General features: G+C 39.1%; 1 protein-coding gene across 4 annotated transcripts in view; it reads left to right on the top strand.

The window, feature by feature from the left end:
- Positions 1–22,248, top strand: part of PIK3CG (phosphatidylinositol-4,5-bisphosphate 3-kinase catalytic subunit gamma) — a 49,540-nt gene that overhangs the window by 4,545 nt on the left and 22,747 nt on the right. For all 4 annotated transcript variants that reach the window (XM_032761354.2, XM_032761353.2, XM_058425782.1 and 1 more), the window contains 8 exons: positions 2,729–2,794; positions 2,905–3,130; positions 4,900–5,003; positions 9,430–9,576; positions 12,022–12,112; positions 12,941–13,071; positions 14,054–14,165; positions 16,013–16,170. In XM_032761354.2, coding sequence (XP_032617245.1) covers positions 2,729–2,794; positions 2,905–3,130; positions 4,900–5,003; positions 9,430–9,576; positions 12,022–12,112; positions 12,941–13,071; positions 14,054–14,165; positions 16,013–16,170 — 1,035 coding nt within the window. The remainder of the gene's footprint in view (positions 1–2,728; positions 2,795–2,904; positions 3,131–4,899; positions 5,004–9,429; positions 9,577–12,021; positions 12,113–12,940; positions 13,072–14,053; positions 14,166–16,012; positions 16,171–22,248) is intronic.

The raw sequence follows: 22,248 nt of genomic DNA on the forward strand, positions 1-22,248 counted from the left end.
GTTCTCATTTATTATTTTAATGATAGATTCCACTTACTGAATGCTTCCTTGTGCCAAGGCTCCAAGTGACTGACATGCTTTCAGTGTATTATCTCATTTAACTCTTCCAATAACTATGATGGAGGTCAGATTAACATTTGCGCTTTGTACATGAGGAAACTGAGGTACAAAGAGGCTAAGTAATGTGCCCAAGGTCACATACTTTGAAAGAGGTAGACCAGAATTCAAACCCAGGAGGTCTGCCTCCAGATCCTGCTCTTTTCACTACCCCAAATCCTTCACAAATTCACCACCATATCCTTCATCAGTCTGGTGTCAGGATTCTGGGGCTAGAGATATAGGTCTTACTCTCTGTCTATGTCTGTTACAGTTCACAGAATAGTGTCTCATATCTGGGTAGGATCTTGAAAGCTCCTCTCTGCAGATAGGCACAGGACTGTATGTATTTCTACTCCGTTTCTCATGATGTTCCCTGGGGTCCTGAGAGACGTGATTTTTCTAAGGTTTAGCTAAGAAGTTAAAGAAAGAAGGGGGAACAGTTCCCCTGCTCACTTTAGCAGTTCTCAACTTACATTGTACTGCTTGACAAGGGAAAGGAAGTAAAGGAATTTGAATAGAAATGCTGTTTTAGAGCAAAGACCTATTCATTCATTAATTCAACAACATGTACTGAGAAGACTGGCATTAAATGAGTACACACACAAATAGATGTTTAATACCAAATTGTGACAAATACTTTAGGGAAAACTATACCGTATTATGAGAAAACAGTCCAGGGGTCCAAGGGACACTTAATTTTGATTAAGAGACCCAGGGACAGTTCTGAGTAAGTGACGTTTGACCTGAGGTCTTCAGGATTAGCCAGACTAAATTTTACACACTAAACTGTCTAATCACTATCTGTATTTATAGGAAGTTCTGGAGTTTTCTGATAAGCATTTTGGATAGCCTCAACTTTAACTCTCAATCTTCACCTTCCTGTTAGTCAGATACTTAAAACATTACATTTGGCTTTGTTTTCATCCATTAAATATATTCAGTAGTTTTTACACTAGTTCAGATATTTGTATAACACTAAAGAATTTCAGAATAATTAAAGAATCTTCAGTTTTCTAGCTCTCCATAACAAAAACAACATGAAAAAAACTTGGATGAGCTCTATTGCAAATCCCAAGGCTAACAGGAATTATTTTTCATTGTCATGTTCACAAGTAAACTTTAAAGAGCTGGAAAATAAATAATGTTCTTTTTAGAAATGTGTTAAATGAAAGAGGTCAATACATAATATTAACATTGAATTTGTGGTCTTAAATCTGAAGAAGAATAGTCATTTGTAAAACTACTTGAGACATTTTCAGCTATGGCTAAATGACTCATTCCTGATCAAAATGGTCTCCTACTTGAGATCTGCACTGTCTTTACAGAAGTGAAACCTGAAGAAGGTCAGAAAGACTCACATCTGGGTTAGAAACTTAAAACATTGCAAAAATGGGTACTGGTGGCTAAAAGACCACATTCTCAGAATTAAGGCCTTTGATGCAGCTACAGTGGCACCTATTTGACCATACTTTTGAAAAGCATTTTTGTAAACACTTGTATAATTGAAACATGATGAAGCCACTAGTGATCATGTCCAAACTGGAAAACCAGAGGAAGAATTATAAATCCTTCCAACAAGCGTCCAGTTCCTAAAATATAAACTAGAATGTGAATTTCTTCTGTTCCTTAGGAAAAAAGGATACACCATTTCTATTCATAAAGTGTATACTCTGAGATATTTAATATTAAGTCTCTCTTCATGTTTACATATGACATCTATCCTCTAACTTTATATATGCTTTTATAATAATCTGAATAATGTTTGTTAGTGTTGCTGCTTTTAAAATTATGAACTATTTCAAACTTACAGAAAAGCACAGAGAACAATGAAACACCTATGCACTCACAAGATTTAATTGTGTTTTTTACATTTTATCGGTTCTTCCTCATCAGTAATGGAGCTGTACTAAGTCAATATTCTCTAACATCAGCCAAGTGATATGAAAATTACTAAACACTAAAACTGAAGATCAAATTATACTTAAGAAAACATAAAATCAGGGACTTTTGGACAGAAAGTTCTGTACACACCACAGTGTGGCAGGGGGTAGTGATTGCTCTGTGTGGATTGATCTAGAGCCACTGTTTACTTGTAGTTAAGAACCTGTGAGACAGTTCAGTGACTTGCCAGTGAGATGCCAAAAAGGGAAGCTATAGGGCTTTTAGGACCTTTTCATCTAACAAATATTTTTCTCCTTACGTCTATTATACTATATCTCCACTGTCCATTTTCTTTCTCACATTCTCTCTTACCTTCCACTTTATAGATTGGTTACAGTGTCTCCATCTTTCCCCTCTACCCCTCCAACAAAACCAATAAGACCTAATTAGAGAAAATTCCCTCACCTCTTCACCTTTGAATTTATCAACAGCACATGACTGTGAGTCAAGAGTTTCAGCCTCTAATCCCAGTTATGTCATCGGCTGCTCTATGATCTTAAGCAAGTGGTTCAGTCTGGTCCTAAGTGTCCTCTAAAAGACAGGGTTAAACTTAAGTGACTGTTAAGATTTTCATCTTTCTAGCCATGAAGACCCAGTAAAGCAGAGCACCAGTTCTTCTCCATTTCCTTTTCCCTGATTCAACAACATAGAGTACAGTCCTACAAATGCCAATGTGTTCTTCCTTTAGGCTGTGAAATTTGAACCATACCATGATAGCGCCCTTGCCAGATTTCTGCTGAAGCGTGGTTTGAGAGTAAGTACTTCCATTTTGATAATAGCATGAAATTTTAAGTTGCCAAGAATTAACTGGTAGACCTAAAGCATTAGTCATAATAATTTCAACTTTCTTGTACCTGCCCTCAGAACAAAAGAATTGGTCACTTTTTGTTTTGGTTCTTGAGAAGTGAGATAGCCCAGTCCAGACACTATCAGCAGAGGTTCGCTGTGATTCTGGAAGCCTATTTGAGGGGCTGTGGCACAGCCATGCTGCATGACTTTACCCAACAAGTCCAAGTAATCGAGATGTTACAAAAAGTCACCCTTGATATTAAATCGCTCTCTGCTGAAAAGTATGACGTCAGTTCCCAAGGTACGGTGGCTATATTTTCTTGGTTCTCTTTCCAAATGCCTTCATCTCCAAATGCCCTTGTTCCTACGATTCTTTTTCTTCCTGGAATCCAAGTTGCATCCTCCTGAAGGCACCAAGAACACATTTTTGAGTCTTCTGTCTGCATGGAGTAAACAAATTTAAAGTTCTCCTTTTACAAGTTCATAATTTTTAACTATATATTTACATATTCTTAACTCTGAAAAATTAAGTAGCATTATGCAGATGTAAGATGTAGTTTTTAAGAACAGTTGCATACACAAAGATTAGATATTTCCAAATCTTTACCTTTTTCTTCACATCTCTGAATATGCACATATAGTTTTCAAGTTTTCAGTCTTATAAAATGAAGTTTTGAGAGGCTATTTTAATTTTTTGGCATTTCTTCGTCTATATATCTCAGAGTAATATATAGAGATACATTCATTCTTCCCTATCTGGGGTCCTACATCGTAAATTCAACCAAGCATGGATGGAAGACATTTGGAAAAAAAATTGCATCTGCATTGAACATGTACAGACTTTTTTTCCTGTCATTATTCCCTAAACAGTACAGTGTAACAACTATTTACATAGCATTTACATTGTATCGGATATTACAGGTATCTAGAGATGATTTACAGTATATGGGAGGAAGTGCATAGGTTATATGCAAATACTACACCATTTTATATCAGGGGCTTGAGCATTCATGGATTATGATATCTGCAGGAGGTCCTGGAACCAGACCAAGAGACGACTCTGTATCTGTGTGTGTGTGTGTGTGTGTGTGTGTGTGTAAAGGTAATAAACACACACACACACACACACACTACCTTCTCTCTCAAGCCGTTTCCAATATCTTATTCCTGCCCTAAGAAAACCTGCCCCTGCCCTAGGAAAATTAATCACTCCTTCTCTGTATTTCTGTAGATTTTGGTTGATACTACATTAAATTAAAGTCTTTAACATATCATCCTGGTCTGGTAAACTGTATAAACCTTGAATCTAGAGAATATCTCTTTTTCATTTTTATATACCTAGACCTAGCACTATGGCTGTAGGTATATAGACTAGACACTTCGTGTACTCAACCAGTATTTTAAACTCCTGAATATTTAAAATTTCTTTCTCCCTTTGATTCTTACAATGCTTCCTCCTAAAAATGATAATGGTAATAATAATATTTTATTTGTATTTTAAGAAAGGAAAACATTTGTACTGACCCTCATTCTGTCAGTTATCCAGTAATTTTTAATTCACATACTTTGCCTTTAGAATTTTAAGGCTGTCACATCCATCTTCTCTACTTCTCTACAGAACCTAACTTCCTCTTCTGAAAAGAAATTACAGAACCCTAACCAAATTCCATGTATTATTTTCTTCAAATGTCTGTTCCTCAAATCAGACGGTAGTTTAAAGTTTAACGTGCCAGAAAGAAAACTACAGTATTAATTCCTTAGCATCACCCTCAGAGCATCCTTCTCTACTTGGATTGTGTAGGTGTCTATGTGTTATCCCACATATATTCACATATTTCTGTCCCCTGTTGTAGTATGTGTACATGGTTATGTTGCTCACCTTAAGCCCAATGTATCTTGCCACCTCATATGGTTAGTTCCTCAAAGGCAGGGCCCACCCACTTTTCTCCTGCTCTACACCAGAACAAATACATAGAATGCTATGAATAAGTGTGTTCTCAGGAAATGTAATAGATAATATTGGTGATTTCTAGAACTCACATAACTCTTGTATACTTTTGACAATTACAGTTATTTCACAACTTAAACAAAAGCTTGAAAACCTGCAGAATTCTCAACTCCCCAAAAGCTTTAGAGTTCCATATGATCCTGGACTGAAAGCAGGAGCGCTGGCAGTAGGTATCACTTGGATGTCTCCGTGTGGTCTTTATGTCTTGAAGATGTCTAACATGCTTGCTGGGGCCCAGTACTTAAAAGCTAATGTTTATGCAGAGACAGGGAAGCTGGAGAGTCTCTAGGTGGGCTTCTCATAAGCCCTTGTCTAATCACTGGTTATGAAAGCCTCAATACTGGATAATTTACCTTCCATATTTTTTAAAATCTGCTTGAGATATTCTTTGTATACAATAAAAATTGTCCATTTAAAATGTAGAATTCAGGGAACAGGCACGGTAGCTCACGCCTGTAATCCCAGCACTTTGGGAGGCTGAGGCGGGCAGATCACGAGGTCAGGAGTTCAAGACCAGCCTGGCCAACATGGTGAAACCCCGTCTCTACTAAAAAATACAAAAGAAAATTAGCCGGGCATGGTGGTGCATTCCTGTAATCCCAGCAACTCTGGAGGCTGAGGCAGGAGAATTGCTTGAACTAGGACCTAGGAGGCAGAGGTTGCAGTGAGCCGAGATCATGACACTACACTCCAGCCTGGGCGACAGAGCAAGACTCCGTCTCAAAAAAAAAAAAAAAAAGGTAGAATTCAGTGAGTTTTGAGAAATGTATACAATTATATAACCACCACCACAATCAAGATATAGAACATTTCCATAGACGTTATAGAAAAAGTTCTGTCATGTCCCATTGCGGTTAGTCCTTTTTCTCCTCCCATTCTCTCTGCTAATGCAACAGATCTACTTTCTATTATAAAATGCCTTTTCTAGACTTTTATTAACAGGAATCATATAGTACATAGTTTTATATCTGAATTATTTTACTTTCCATAATGCTTTTAAGATTCATTCATGTTATTGTATGTATCAGTAATTTGTTTCTTTTTATGACTTAGTAGTAGTCCCTTGTATGGATATACCACAGTTTGTTTTCCATTCATTTTTTGAGTAAATGTTTAACAGTGGGGTAGTTGGGTCAGATGGTGTGTGTGTGTAATTTTACAAGATACCATTTTTCCAAAGTGGTTATACCATTTAAATTCCAAAAAATATACTTCTGTTTACTTAAAAAAAAAAAAATTCCAGCAATGTTTACAATGAGTTCTAGTTGTTCCACATCCTAGCAAGCACTTGTTATTATCAGTCTTTTTAATCTTAGCCATTCAAATGAGTATGAAGTGGTATCTCACTGTTGTTTTTATTTACATTTCCATAACAAGGTTGAGTTTCTATGTGCTCATTTTCCATTAGAGTACATTCTTCTGAAAATTTTCTATTCAAATATTTCACCAGTTTTTTAGGTGGGTTGCTTTCTTTTTTTTTTTTTTGAGACGGAGTCTCACTCTGTCACCCAAGGTGGAGTGCAGTGGCACCATCTCGGCTCACTGCAAGCTCCGCCTCCCAGGTTCATACCATTCTCCTGCCTCAGCCTCCCAAGTAGCTGGGACTACAGGTGCCCGCCACCATGCCCAGCTAATTTTTTTTTTTGTATTTTTAGTTGAGACAGGGTTTCAATGTGTTAGCCAGGATGGTCTCAAGCTCCTGACCTCGTGATCCACCTGCCTGGGCGTCCCAAAGTGCTGGGATTACAGGCGTGAGCCACCGCACCTGGACCTTAGTTTTATTTATGAGAGTTACTTATATAAACTGGATACAAATTATTTATCAGATATACATTTTACAGATATTTTCTATTAGTCTGTGGCTTGCCTTTTTATTTTCTTAGAGGTGTCTTTCAAAGAGCAGAAGCTTTAAATTTTGATTAAGTCAAATTTGCAACTTTTTCTTAAATGGTTTGTGCTTTTGGTGTCTTATGTAAGAAATCTGTCTAGAACTAGCACAGTGTCTCACACCTGTAATTCCAGCACTGTGGGAAGCCAAGGCAGGAGGATCACTTGAGGCAAGGAGTACGAGACCAGACTGGGCAACATGGCGGACTCCATCTCTACAAAAAATTAAAAAAAAATAGCTGGGCATGGTGGCACATGCCATAGTCCCCACTACTTGGAAGGCTGTGGTGGGAGGATCACTTGAGCTCAGGAGTTTGATACTGCAGTGAGCTGTGTTTGTGCCACTGCATTCCAACCTGGGCTACAGAGTGAAACCCTGTTTCAAAAAAAATGAAAAAGAAATCTATCTAATCCAGTGCCTCAGCCTGGGGTAATCCCTCTGTCTGCCAAGGGACATTTGGCAATGTCTGAAGACATTCTTGATGGTTATAACTGGGAGAATGCTATTGGCATATAGTGCGTAGAGGCCAGGGATGCTGCTAAATACCCTGCAGGGTACAGGATAGTCCCCCAGAACAAACACTATCCACCCCAAAATGGCAACAGTGCCAAGCTTAAGAAATTCTGTTTTAACTCAATGTGGCAGATATTTTTTCTTAGAAGGGTTATGGTTTTAATTCTTACATTGAAGTCTGCAATCCAATTTGAGTTAATTTTTGTGTACAGTGTGAGGTGAAGGTCAGAGTTCATTTTTTAATCTGAATATCCAGATTTTTCAGCATCATGTGTTGAAAAGACTGTTTTGTTTTGTTTTGGTTTGGTTTGTTTTTCCTGGAGAACTACCTTGGCACCTTTGTCAAGTATCGACTGATGATATGTGTGGGTCTACACCTAGATTCTCTGTTCTGTTTCATTGAAATAAAGTCTGTCCTTACATCAATACCACACATTCTTGATTATGTTTAAATAACAAAGCACTTCATATACGTGTGCTTATACAGGCAACAGTATACTTCCATTAACCCCCGCATCCTTTGCATTATTTTTATTATGATTTTAACTTCTACATATGTTATAAATGGCACAAGAAGTTACTATTTTTGCCCTAAGCAGTTAAAAAATAGACTTAACAGACTTAATAGATGAAATAATTTTTAACTATTCACCTACATATTTACCATTTTTGGTACTCTTTATTGCCTTATATCGGTCCACATTTCCTTGAGCTTCTAACATCTTTTCTACGCAAGTTTGCTGACAATAAATTCTTTCAGCTTTTGTTTATCTGAAACACTTTATTCTGCTTTCATTTTTGAAAAATATTTTCCCTGAATATGGAATTCTAGATTGACTGGTTTTTTTCTTGCAGTAACATTTTTTTCTGGCTTGCATATTTTCTGATGATGAGTCTTATCTTTGATTCTGTCTGCATAATGTCTTTTTTTTTCCCCAGGCTGTTTTTAAGATTCTTTTTTATTTCTGGTTTTCAGCAATTTGATTATGATGTACCCTGGTATGGGTTTCCTTTGTGTTTAGCATGCTGGAGTCTATGGAGCTCCTTGAATTTGTGAGTTTGTAGTCTATCAAATTTGGAAATTTTTCAACCAATTTTTTATGTTGTCTCTTTTCTCTCCTCTCTGAGACTTCAGTTACAGTAATTTAGACTGCTGGACTCTGGGCTCAGTCTGGATTTCCTTCCTCTGTGCTGTAGCCTAGAAACAGCCCCCAGGCAGTAATCTGGGGCAATTACAGGGCTCACTTCATTTGTCTTCCTTTTCTCAGGGATCACGGACCTACACTGCCTGTTCAATGTCTGAAAAGAGTTTTATATATTTTGCATAGTTTTCTGGTTGTTTATGGCAGAACGGCAACTCCTGTAGCAGTGAAGCCACATGAAAAGATGAGGAAGTTCTTCCCCTGAATGTTTAATTTTATATACAATTACCAGCAAACTGGCGCTATAGCAAAAGCACACACTGTCCAGTGTCCATTATTTAGAGATTGGTAGGAATTATGACATATTAATACAGTTTCAAATTGTGTTTGCTTCTTTAAACGACTACATCACAATTTTGATCTGTGGTGAACTCACCTTTGCCTGAAACACCTACCTTTTTTATGTTTAAGTGAGTAACTGCCAAGCCACATTTCCCCTGCCTTGAATTTATTTAGATGTATGAGGTTTAGGGGGAGGGCATGTTGTACCTAAATGCCAGATTTTCCATTTATTTATGTTAAATTTCATCTTCTTAGATGTAGCCTATTGCATCTGATTCTGCAATAATAGTTTTTTTTTTTTGACATTGTGGTAGCATTAGAATTCTTTTTTCAAATTAAATCTCAGAAGGCGGACAAATATAATAGCCAGGTTGCTGTCTATTAAAGAGGATGTGGGAGTGTCAGAGCTCTGTGTGCGTGGGGAGGGTGAGATCTGCCATACCTCTTAGGCACTTCCAAAGACTCTTGTGGTTCTTTGGAGCACAGTTTGAGAGGTACTGGTTTAAGAGTTGTGAATTCGCTCTCACATGGCATTTCCAGATTTGGTGAAAACAACTTCTGTATTTTTACCCGAATATTGAAAATCATTTTCCAACTAGGACTTTGTCCTTGTTGTTTATAGTGATGTTTTGCAAGAGAATTTGTGTCTCCACCATGTATATTCATTATTCATTGTGTGTGGGGAACATGTGACTGCTTCCTTACAGATTGAAAAATGTAAAGTAATGGCCTCCAAGAAAAAACCACTGTGGCTTGAGTTTAAATGTGCTGATCCTACAGCCCTATCAAATGAAACAATTGGAATTATCTTTAAACACGGTGATGATCTGCGCCAAGACATGCTTATTTTACAGGTATGCTAATTTTAAGATTGTTTTCAATTATCTGAAAACAATTCTATATTCTATCAAAAACATGCTTTCTCCTACTGGCTCTATTCCCACTCTCTTCTTTCATATGATGAATTGTGATCAAATATTACATCATAGAGAGTTTTCACTTGGGGAATATGGCTGCAGACTATGAGATATGCAATCTAATGAGCATTATGGTTCTGTCCAAGTTGCATATCTAACACTCCCAAGTAGCCAGATATACCTCCCTTACCTGACGTCTTTTTTATACACTCCATTCGAAGCTTGATAACATAGAAAATAGCCATATTTATCCCCAGCACTCACTTCATTCCTGCCCATAGACATGTCTGCACATCTCTAGGCATTCTTTTAGATACATCTCCTCTGATGCACTTAAACAAATCAAGCAAATGATTTGATGGGAAGGAGAAAGATGAACAAGTAGGTCACCACAGAAATCCTGCAGGTAAGTGACAAGAGTGAAGTACTGTTAGGGCAGAAGGTGAATGGTCAATGTATCAGTGCTAATTATTTTCATATTTTCTAACATTTCCAGATAAATTTTAGCTTCACAAGTCTGTAAAGTAATATTCTCCAGATTCTAGTTGGTCAGTGTTGTAGAGGTAATAATTTCTAATACTTAATATGGTTTATTTGAAGTAGACAAATCACATTGATTTCAAGGTAGCCTGTTTAAAACTGGTCATGTTTCCAATCCGAAGTTTCTGTTTTTACTTATTTCTAATATAGAAACAGGAATACCTTTGCTTTGCCTTTGCTTTGCTTTCAAGAATGGTCTATGTTTTGTCCAGGAGGTATCTTAGAAAAGAAAAAGAGAAATCCTTCAAACTTTTTGTGAGTTTATTAAATTTCAAATAAATCTGTAGAATATTTTGAATTGTTTGAAGATGGACACTTTAAAAACACAAAAATTACCCTGTTGGTCCTCTCATTCTGAGTGAAAGTTTGCCTTTGCCCTTTATGTACTTCGTGGTTTGGTTTTTTTTTTTTTTTTAAATTTTTTAAGGTGAGGTCTTGCTTTATTGCCCAGGTTGGAGTACAGTGGCACGATCACAGCCCACTGCAGCCTCAAACTCCTAGGCTCAAGCAATCCTCCTGCCTTAGCCTCTGAAGTAGCTAGGACTATAGGTGTGCACCACCATACCTGGCAAATTATATTTTTTGTAGAGATGGAGTCTTGCCATGTTACCCATGCTGGCCTCAAACTCCTCGGCTCAATGAATCCTCCCACCTCAGCCTCCCAGACAACTTTCACATTCTTCTCCTTTTCTTTCTGTTCCTCATAAGAAAACCAACAGTGTGGACCTGGAAAATAGCTCTCTGGTCAAAAAAAACCTCTCTGCCCTTCACTCAACAAAAACACAGCCTTCTCTGGGCCAGGCACTAGCCCACAATCTCCGTTAGACCCTTCATCCTTCTATAGGAATGATCAAGATTGTGAAAGACACCATGACAATTGCCAGAATTACTGGGATTCTAGGCATGAGCCAGATAATCGCCAAAATTGCTGGAATTCTAGGTGTGAGCCATCATGCCCAGCCTGCTTTATTTGTTGGGGCACATAGTTTGGCAGCTAAGGGCAAGTTATTTAAGCTCTTTAAGGCTTTGTTCCTTCACCTGTAGAATGGGAATAATAATCCTATCCACATTATAGGGCAATGCAAGGATCATACATAAAGCAGCAATCAGTATATATTTACTATCATTATCATCATTGTAGTTACTGCTGCTTTGGTTGTTGCCTTAGAGTGATAAATATGTGTAAGGATGTTAGAGTTTTGTGATAAAATAGACACAAGTAGAGCAGAACATTTGAACAGAGAGGTGATGAACCACAGCTAAAACCCACTCCAAAAGAAAAGTATTGGCCAAGCATGGTGGCTCACACCTGTAATCCCAGCACTTTGGGAGGCCGAGGTGGGTGGATCACTTGAGGTCAGGAGTTTGAGACCAGCCTGGCCAACATGGTGAAACCCCATCTCTACTAAAAATACAAAAAAAAATTAGCGGGCATCATGGCGCACGCCTGTAATCCCAGCTACTCAGGAGGCTGAGGCAGGAGAATCACTTGAACCTGGGAGGCGGAGGTTGCAGTGAGCTAAGATCACACCACTGCACTCCAGCCTGGGCGACAGAGCAAGATTCCATCTACAAAACAAAAACAAAAACAAAACAAAACAAAACAAGAAATTTATTTATCCTCTTCCCAAGGTACATTTCGAAACCAAAATTAACAAGCTCACAAAGAAGAGAAACTTTAGAGTACCAGATTGACCAATAAACGTACAGTTGTTACTTATATGTTTTACATTTACTTTTATATTTTGTGTTACTAGATATGATTGCTATTTTTAAGGGAGAAGAAAAATATATTAAGTTAATATATATATAATATAAACATATCTGTGTTTCGATGCCCAGATTCTACGAATCATGGAGTCTATTTGGGAGACTGAATCTTTGGATCTGTGCCTCCTGCCATATGGTTGCATTTCAACTGGTGACAAAATAGGTATGTAGTTACCTCAGGAGATGAATAGACCACTCAGCTCATTTGAAAAGATTATAATTCCTTCAGTGTAGACATTTAATAACTGAAAAATCATAATCTTAATCTGTATAAAAAGGAAGAAAACATTTCCATGCTGGTGAATGTGACTCTCAATTTAATGTGGATATATTGAAAATACATGAATGCATGATTCAAATCCCTGTGACTATACATGGAAATGATTTTAGTACGAACTTGTTCCCTCCTCTTTCCTTCTCCATCTCTAAACTTTAACTCATTTCATTACACATTAAACTTTTCTCTCACAAATAACATTTAAAAATAGATGGAAAGATCTGTCACTTATTTTAGTATTCCAGAATTCACATTATCAAAGTTATTACACACTCTACTATCAGGTATTTTTATAGACATTCAGCATTAGTTTCAATCAAACATATGTTTATTCAAGTTTCTGATCTGAGAACTCTACAAAACCATTTACATTTAACCCTGTAATTTAAAAAAGGAAAACGCACAGATTGCCATCTGAGGAAGGATATGCTCAGCATATAAATGCTTTTATTTATTACTATTCAAAACCAGCCCTTTCCTCTTGTCATTCTGGGATATTGAAAACATATCCCACACAACTTCCATATCCTCCTTCTTTCCTTTCTATTCCTCATAAGAAAACCAATAGCATAGACCTGGAAAATAGCTCTCTGGTCAAAAAAAAAAAAAAAAAAAAAAACCCTCTGCCCTTCACTCAACAAAGACATAGCCTTTCCTCCTCTGGGCCAGGCACTGGCCCCCAATCTCCATCAGACTCTGTGCATCCTTCTATAGGAATGATCGAGATTGTGAAAGATGCCACGACAATTGCCAAAATTCAGCAAAGCACAGTGGGCAACACGGGAGCATTTAAAGATGAAGTCCTGAATCACTGGCTCAAAGAAAAATCCCCTACTGAAGAAAAGGTGAGCTCATGCTTTTTCCCAGTCTAATGGTTCCTTACAAGTTGTCATTTATATAGCAATAGTGGCTTCACGTTTTCAGAGAATCTGCCAGTGTCTTGCCTCCTGACATATTAGTGAAGTTTTTTACTTGTGAAATAATGGAGGTTTTAAGTACCCTCCCATGGTGACAGCATATCTCTGTGAAACAGAGGCATTCAGTTCAGGACTCCATGAGCATTTGCTTCTCTTTTGATTATCAGGCATGCTTTGCTTAAAATTTGGTTCTGTAAAATAATCTGTTAGTACTTTTTATGGCTATTTTTGTTGTTCAGCCAAAATATTTAGTTACCATGTATAAATTCTTATGTACCTGGGAAATACAACATACACAACAAAGTAATTTATAATTTACTGCTGAACTCTAATCTAAATGGTAAATCATGGATGCTGAAAATGTCACTTCCACCATTCCTTGGAAGTGCATATGCTCAATCCTTCACAAGCTGTGTGTTAGCTGTTTGGCTGTCGTTTAAATTTCTGCTGCACAGGATTAGCACTTCTCATTTGCATGGTGAGCAGCCTTTTGGGGAGGAAATATAATGAGTAGCACTTATTAATCTGTTATACATGTGGATCTGTGAACCCAAGCATACTCTTAGTGGTCACAAGCAAAACATGTTCACAAATGAAGGAGAAATTACCATGGGTTCTGTATAGTTGTTGGCAAGTGATGCATGGAGAGGAAATGAACCCTTTGATTAAATTGCTGTTGCCCTTTGACTCCTGTTTCTTCCTCATGCCATTGTGATTCACTGAATCTTCACCTAAAATATAAGCAATGAGAAAGGTGGCAATTCATAGATATAACGCTAATGAAATCAGGCACAAATAACTTGCTCTCTGAAAATGGTTTCCAGAGTAGTCTCTTTTTAGAAGTCATTTGTAGATTCATGATGTTTTTTGTAGTTAGAAGACAACTAATATTCAAATGCATTTTAATTAGTTTCAGGCAGCAGTGGAGAGATTTGTTTATTCCTGTGCAGGCTACTGTGTGGCAACCTTTGTTCTTGGAATAGGCGACAGACACAATGACAATATTATGATCACCGAGACAGGTGAGTTTATTTAGTGCAGAATAAACTTTTATTGTGGTAAAATATATATAACATAACATTTACTATTTTAACTGTAATTAACTGTAAGTGTTCAGTGGCATTACATATGTTCACCTTGTTGTACAACCATCATTACCATTCCTCCCCAGAATTTTGCCATCTTCCCCAGCTGAAACTCTGTACCCATTAAACACTAACTCCCCATGCCCCGCTCCTTTCAGAACGGAGTAGTCTTTAAATGGAGTTTAAGACTAGAGCACATATTTAGAAGTCATTGTGTAGGGACACTGGTGCTTCAGTTACTCTAGAGCAGTGGCCCCCAACCTCTTTGGCACCAGGGACCGGTTTCTTGGAAGACACCTTTTCCACGAGCAAGGATGGTTTCAAGATCCTTCAAGAGCATTACGTTTATTGCGCACTTTTTTTTCAACTCACTTGCCACTATAAAGCCTGCCACCAGATGCAGCTCAATTTTCACTTGCCACTCACTGAGAGGGTTTTGTTATGTAAGGAATTGATTTATTATGGTCTCTGTGCAGTGAAACCTCTCTGCTAATGTTAATCTGTATTTACAGCCACTCCCCAGCGCTAGCATCACCACCTCAGCTCCACCTCAGATCATCAGGCATTAGATTCTCATAAGGGGTGCACAGTCTAGATCGTTCTTGTGCATAGTTCACAATAGGGTTTGCGTTCCTTTGAGAATCTAATGCCACCACTGATGTGACAGGAGGCGGAGCTCAGGCAGTACTTCAGGTGATGGGAAGCAGCTGTAAATACAGATGAAGTTGCTCACTTGCCCATCGCTCACCTGCTGTGTGGCCCAGTTCCTAACAGGCCATGGACCTGTCCATGGCCCAGGGGTTGGGGAACTCTGCTCTAGAGAGACCACCTCACTTGAGGACTAAGGTGTGAGTGAAGGAAGAAGAGGCAGGAAATGAGTCTTAAGAAGGCAAAGTTAGAGGGACCGCTGGGAAACTAGGAGAGGGTCATATCCCAGAAGCTGGCAAAGGTGGGAGTGATCACCAGTGACAGATGTTGCAGAGAAAGAACAGAAAGAACTAATAGATATCCTTAAATCTCCCTAACCCACTCCACTTTAGTGGTTCACTGTCCACTCTGACAGTAGTCAGTAGTGGCCACCAAAGCATGAGATTTTTCTCTATGAATTTGGGCCATTTTAAGAGTAGAGTCTGGAAAAAGCATCAGATGGGGACAGATTGCTTACTTCCTATGAGAATTAAAAGAGAAAATGTATTTATGGACAATAGAAATGATAAAGGGATAAACAAATAAGATGATGATTATTGTGGTGGTGATAGTAGTAGTGGTAGAAATTGACCCAAAGGAGACTCAAAATGATTTGCTTCTATCATGCTGCCCAAGTTTCTGAGATCAGACGAGCTTAGATACATTCAGGATGGTATGGCCATAGATGGCTACTCAAAAGGAAAAGGTGAGTAACCCCTGCCCCCAAGCAGAGTAAAACATCAGTCTATCCTGAGTTACATAAAGAGCATGAGAGAGTCTTAGGGATAATGATGACATACTGGCCAGAGAGTTTGATTTATGTTTCTAAGAATAATTTTGAGATGAGAATTTTATAGTGGCATCTGGCTGTCATCTAAAGAACACCAGAAGGATATCAAAAACATACTTGGTTCAAAGAATGTTTTGTGGCTACGACTTTCACACACCTGCTAAGACGAAAAATATCACAAACTGACAAACATTGTAAAAAATGCTTTCAACACGAGATAGCTCATTTTTAGGCAACTCAAAAGAAATATTTTAAGGAACGAAGTGCTGTGCCACTGTAATGATGTCAGATACTTTCTTCTCTTAAGGAAATCTATTTCATATTGACTTCGGGCACATTCTTGGGAATTACAAAAGTTTCCTGGGCATTAATAAAGAGAGAGTGCCATTTGTGCTAACCCCTGACTTCCTCTTTGTGATGGGAACTTCTGGAAAGAAGACAAGCCCACACTTCCAGAAATTTCAGGTAAGTCACCTCCTTCTTCATCGCCTGCTGAGAATAGCACCCAAGCAGATGGTGCCTGCAGCGCACCGCAGCCCTCACCTCTCACTCAGCTTGGAGGCCGGTCCAGCCTCTACCCCTACCCTCTTCTGGCATGGCCAACCCTACCTCCTCCCTTTCACTTCCATTCATTCCTTTCCCAGGTGCAAAATGACACTTCTCAGTAATCCTCCCACCTAAAACCAAACAGAAGTAGAAATATTGCATAAGCAGTGGGATGGGCAAATGTGGAACACCAGGATGATGCTGGCACTAAAGAGGGCTTTCAGGAAGGGTGTCTGCTGAGCAGGTTAGCCACTAGATATTTGTCTATTCAAGACCTTAGCTAGAAGACTCAAATTTTACACATATTTTTCAGAACTCACAAAAGTTGTGAGCTTCTCTTGGTTTTTGCTATAGGTGAATTCTTGATGTGCCAACTGGGCTTATCTCATTTTTATAAGGGAGAATACCAGATATTTCATTTGAAATCTTGTTGGTCTGATCACAGGTTCTGCTAAGACCTCTAGCTTTTCCTGCTTACCTGTAAACAAGCTCTTACATGAGTCTGTCTGTCTCCCTGAGAGTGTGTAGATCAGGGGAGTCCAATCTTTTGGCTTCCCTGGGCCACATTGGAAGAATTGTCTTAGGCAACACATAAAATACACTAGAGAGCTGATGATCTAAAAAAAAAAAAAAATCACAAAAAAGCCTCACAGTGTTTTAAGAAAATTTACGAATTTGTGTTGGGCCACATTAAAAGCCATCCTGGGTTACATTCGGGTTGGACAAGCTTGGTGTAGATTCTACTGGCTTTCCATTCCTTCCTGGTCTGTAACTAGTTTTGACTATCAAATACTTCAAATACCCAAGAGAATTAAACACTGGCAAAATTAATAACTGTTAATGAACATAATTCATAAGAGTTGTAACTACTACTGTAATATACCTATGTTATAGCAATGCAAACACCAAACAAAGACAAAGAATAATTACTTTATATGTACATTTGCCTTGGGTGCCCTTTAAATAGCCACCTCCCTTAGTACATCTTAAACATGATTTGCTTTGCATTTCACATCTCAGACTTGCTCTCTTTTCCCTGAGTCTCTTCTTGAGTCCAAGGTTACCCTTGGGAGACGACATGACCCTTGAAGTTCAGTAGAACAGGAAGTAGGATACATTGTTTTGAAACCTGTCTGTTCTTATTTGTTCTCCTGACTGATTTTCAATTTGGTGATTACAAGACTTACCCTCCCACAGTTCCAGTGGTGTTGTCAGAGAAACTGAGATCTCTGTGGCCAGATGGTCTTGTGATTTTTAGTGTGTGTTTTTCTGCATAAACTCAATTGAGTTTCAGGCTATTTCCAGGGACTTGACACATTTCAGTCCTGTTTTTCTTTAAAGTTAAAAATCACATGTTTTGACAACTTCCTGGAACAGAAAAATGGTTCCAAAAAAAAAAAAAACCCTGGAAGAATTTCACCATTTAAAGGGGGGAAAACACTCATGTCTTCTCTCCTCTCAGCGGGGTTCATCTGTTTGTCTGTTTGCTTCGGACAAACAGAGCAGCAATAAACTGCAACTTAAAGAATCAGACATACACAAGGAATTTGGCCTCATTGACGGCTCTTTTTTTGTTTTTTTTTGTTTGTTTTGTTTTGTTTTTTGAGACGGAGTCCTCCCTGGCGCCCAGGCTAGACTGCAGTGGCATGATCTCGGCTCACTGCAGCCTCCGCCTCCCAGGTTCAAGCATCAAGCAATTCTCCTGCCTCAGCCTCCAGAGTAGCTGGGACTACAGGTGCATGCCACCATGCCTGGCTAATTTTTGTATTTTTAGTAGAGACAGGGTTTCACCATGTTGGCCAGGATGGTCTCGATCTCTTGACCTTGTGATCCGCCTGCCTCGGCCTTCCAAAGTGCTGGGATTACAGGCGTGAGCCACTGTGCCCAGCTGGCTCTCCTTCTTTTTGTATATATGTTCTCTTCCTTTTTGCCAGTAATTTTTCCTAGAATGACTGCACATCTGTCCTGTTGCTGACAACATTCCCATAGACCCTCTGGTGCCCATGTCACCCTGTCAGATCCCAGCAGTACTTCTCTTTCTTTGCTGTTGTTGCTATTTTTAAGTTTCAAAATATTCTTTCACAAAAAGATTTGCAGTATGGGGAGGCCAAGGAGAGGTTTCTTCCCACTATCGGCATCTTCCACCCAAAGCAACAAACCTTTGCGGTGAGCCTTTGTGCAATCTGTCCTCTCAGTCTGGAATATTTCTCCATCCTTAGTGACCAAAGTTTGTTTCTCAAGCCATTAAAACCTTTTTTGCTAAAGAAACGTTTAAGCAGTGTGCTCCACTAAAAACACACTTTGGTACATTTGTTGTACTTGTGTGTGTCCGTGTTTTGGAGTACTGTTAAACATACGTGTTAAGCATACATGTTAAATGCCTGTGAATCTGTGCACATTGAGCCTTAAGCACACATATAGCATAACATGGTGGTTGAAAGGATGGGCTTCGTAGCAGAGAAACTTGAGTTTGAATGCTGGACCTGCTACTTAATAACCACATATATGATGATTATTCATCCTTTCATAACGTCAGTTTCTTCATCTGTAAAGTGGGAATAATAAGACCTACTTCTTGTGCTTTTTCTAGGGATTACTTAAATGAAATATTCAGTATGCTTAGCCCAGTGCCTAGATCATAGCAGAAAATCAATAAACGGTAGCCGCCATTGTTGTAGTCATCACAGTGTGTCTTCAAACTTTGAAAACTTTTAAGTTGAGAAACCATTTTTGAAATGAGATCTCAGGTAATATATAAAACAAAGTAGCATGCTCTGCTTAAAGAGTAAGTGGAGGCCGGGCGCGGTGGCTCACGCTCATAATCCCAGCACTTTGGGAGGCCGAGGCGGGCGGATCACGAGGTCAGGAGATCGAGACCACGGTGAAACCCCGTCTCTACTAAAAATACAAAAAATTAGCTTTAACTTACATATATGCAGAATTTCCAAAGTTTACAGCATGACAAAGATGGACAGCAGATTTTTTCATCATTTGACTCTGACCTTGTGGCAACTTTTTTTTCTTTTACATACTGCTGAGCCTTCCAAAAAGATTTTCTGTTTCTTGGTTTTATGTTTTCTTTTAGAATCGAAGTTCTTCAAGATCAGGGACCACATCTCTAAATTCTCCAAATAGTGTCTCAGAATCTTGTATAATAAAGGCTGCCATTTTTAGGGAAGCTGGGAAATGTTGTATACATTTGCATTTTGAATTAAAGGTGTCCTCATTTCCAGTGAATCGCTTATTTTGAATTGATAAGGTTAACTAATACATGCTGTGTATTTGAATAACCTGTTAGGAACAATGGAGAGAAATTGACCCACTTTTTTGTTAAGGGTGAGGTGAGCCTGGTCCACAAAGAAAAGCATACCTAACTAGTGGCTTGAGCACGGAAGTAAGAGGAACTGAAATAAGCTCTACTGCATCCCACCTCTCTGCTTCCCAAGGGAGCTACTTTAGCCTAGGACCATAGTCACAATTACTTCTAGAATAGGGGAGAGTTCAGGAACAAGCTATAATTAGATAGAGAAACACAAAACCAAGGCCCAGCATTTGAACCCAGGAGTATTTGTTAGCCATTGGAGCAGCATCCTACACACAGGTGCTAAACAAACACATTTCAATAGTGACGATTTTGATAAATTCTCCACAGAAAAATCTCCCTTATGGGAGGAATAAAAAGGAAAACAGTGTTTTTACTCATTGGTAATTTATTCTAGACCACGTTATTTTAAATTTCACTGAACAGTTATAGAATATATATAATAAACAAATATATTTATATCATTGGCAAATGAAATTTGGCTTCTAAGTTTTTTTAAATGTCAAAATGTGTTTTTTGTTGTTCTTGTTGTTTTGTTTTGTTTTGTTTGAGACGGAGTCTCGCTCTGTTGCCCAGGCTGGAATGCAGTGGTGTGATCTCGGCTCACTGCAACCTCCACCTCCTGGGTTCACACCACTCTCCTGCCTCAGCCTTCCAAGTAGCTGGGACTACAGGCGCCCACCACCACACCCAGCTAATTTTTCGTATTTTTAGTAGAGATGGGGTTTCACCTTGTTAACCAGGGTGGTCTCAATCTCCTGACCTCGTGGTCCAGCTGCCTCAGCCTCCCAAAGTGCTGGGATTACAGGCGTGAGCCAGCACACCCAGCCCCAAATGTGTTGTTTTTTAAAATTTTAAAACTAGTAAATGTTGTTTATTAAAATCAAGAGCCAGCAAAATATTGAAAATACCAAAAGACATAAAAATTCACTATCCTGCTTTCCAAAGATAATACTGTCAACATGTTAAAGTTTCTCCTTCATTCAATTAATTAACTGTTTAGTCTTTTTAGAAGATTGTAAATTAATCAGAATTTGCTTAAAAACTGAACTTAAGAAATAGATATGTTCGTCTCTTCAAATTGAGTAAGGCTGATTAACATCCATGAGATAGTAGTTTGTCATTTTGAATAAAATCTAAATATCCAGGCTTGGCCTGCTAGGCCCTGTGTGAGGAGGCCCCTGTCCCTCCAGCCTCATGCCACACTGTTCCCCTCATCTGCTCCCTCATCACTGTGGTCTTCCTCCACATCTTTCCCCATCCCAGCTACCCACTGCTTTCTTCCCAGAATGCTCTGTGCTGCCCTGTGGTCTCAGCATAAATGTCATTCTGCAGAGCAGTCTTCTAAGTCAGTTCCCTCCTGTTACCCTTTGCCACAGTCCCCTGCCAGGTCCTTCATTGCATGTATCACAAAATACATTTATTTGTACTGGTTTGCTGTTTGTCTTTCCCTATCCCAACTGTGAGCTCTGTGCAGCAGGGCCACATGTGTCCTGTGTCCCTCACAAGGGGCTGAGCCACAGTAAGCACTCGGTAGGTGTTTGCTGAGTGGAGTAGTGGAGGGACAGCACTGGATAACCTCTGGGGTGTCTTCCTTCCATATCATACATTGTATTCTGTGAGTTTCACAGTAACTCAGGACCAGATTGACAGACCACCATCACATGGAAGGTAATAAGCCTTCAGGAGGCAGGTTAAACATGCGTACATTGGATGAGGAACTAAATCCAACTGTGAAATTTAATGTTTCATTAAATAATACAAATATGTGAGTGTATTATGGTACATATTCACATTTTTGTAGAGATTTCCTTATTGACATAAATCTTAAATATTTCTTTCCAGTCAGAGCTGTACTTTTTGCCAAGAGAACAGGGCATACAGTGTATACACATAGTGTACATTCAATACAGGACAGTGGTTAAAGGGCAGGAACAACTTGTTCTTTTATAAACAAGCATTTTGGAGATGCTCTGTGCACACAGTAGGCACCAAGCAAATCTGAAGCCATCAAGGGAGCCAAATAACACGTCCACAGACAAATCTATGCAAAGCAGGTCATTTGAGGAGTGTCTTTAAAAGGCACTTGCCCCTAGATGTCACTCTTAAGAAGCATTTTACAGGAGAAAAGCCTGGAGCCCATTCGTTGTGTTATTTTAATCTAGGATGACTGTGGAAATTTTCTTGCCAGTTTTATCAGGCCCGCCCTGTTTCCAGTTCCGCAGTCTCATCCCCATGCCAGCGTATACCCAAGCCTCCAACCTGGAGGCTCAGCCACATGCCCAGTCTCTATGCAGGGTCCTGACTCAGGAGGTTTTTAAGAACCTTTGTTCAGAGTCCATCTCTTGTGTGGTCTAGCTCTACTCTTGGGTCCCACATCGTTTTAACTGCTTCTCTTTCAGTTTCTCCACCAGAGGTCCCTCTGTTTGTTACCCAGCTGCTAGAACTAGGGCCCTAATCCCTCCTGTCATTTTTCTTCTGGAGACTCGAGTATTCTCCCAAGCCGAGCCACAGGGACCACAGAGACCTTGTGATCTGACATTCTTCCGAGGGCTGCGGCCATCTCAGCATCATTTCCGGTCACTATTCTCTACCTCCCCTTCCTTTGTGTGGTAGCCCTCATCCTTGTCTATACTTATAACCTGCTAGGCTGGATTTTCTCAGCCTCCTGCTCT

Source organism: Hylobates moloch, unplaced genomic scaffold (genome assembly GCF_009828535.3).
Source record: "Hylobates moloch isolate HMO894 unplaced genomic scaffold, HMol_V3 SCAFFOLD_1, whole genome shotgun sequence".
Lineage (NCBI taxonomy): Eukaryota > Metazoa > Chordata > Mammalia > Primates > Hylobatidae > Hylobates > Hylobates moloch.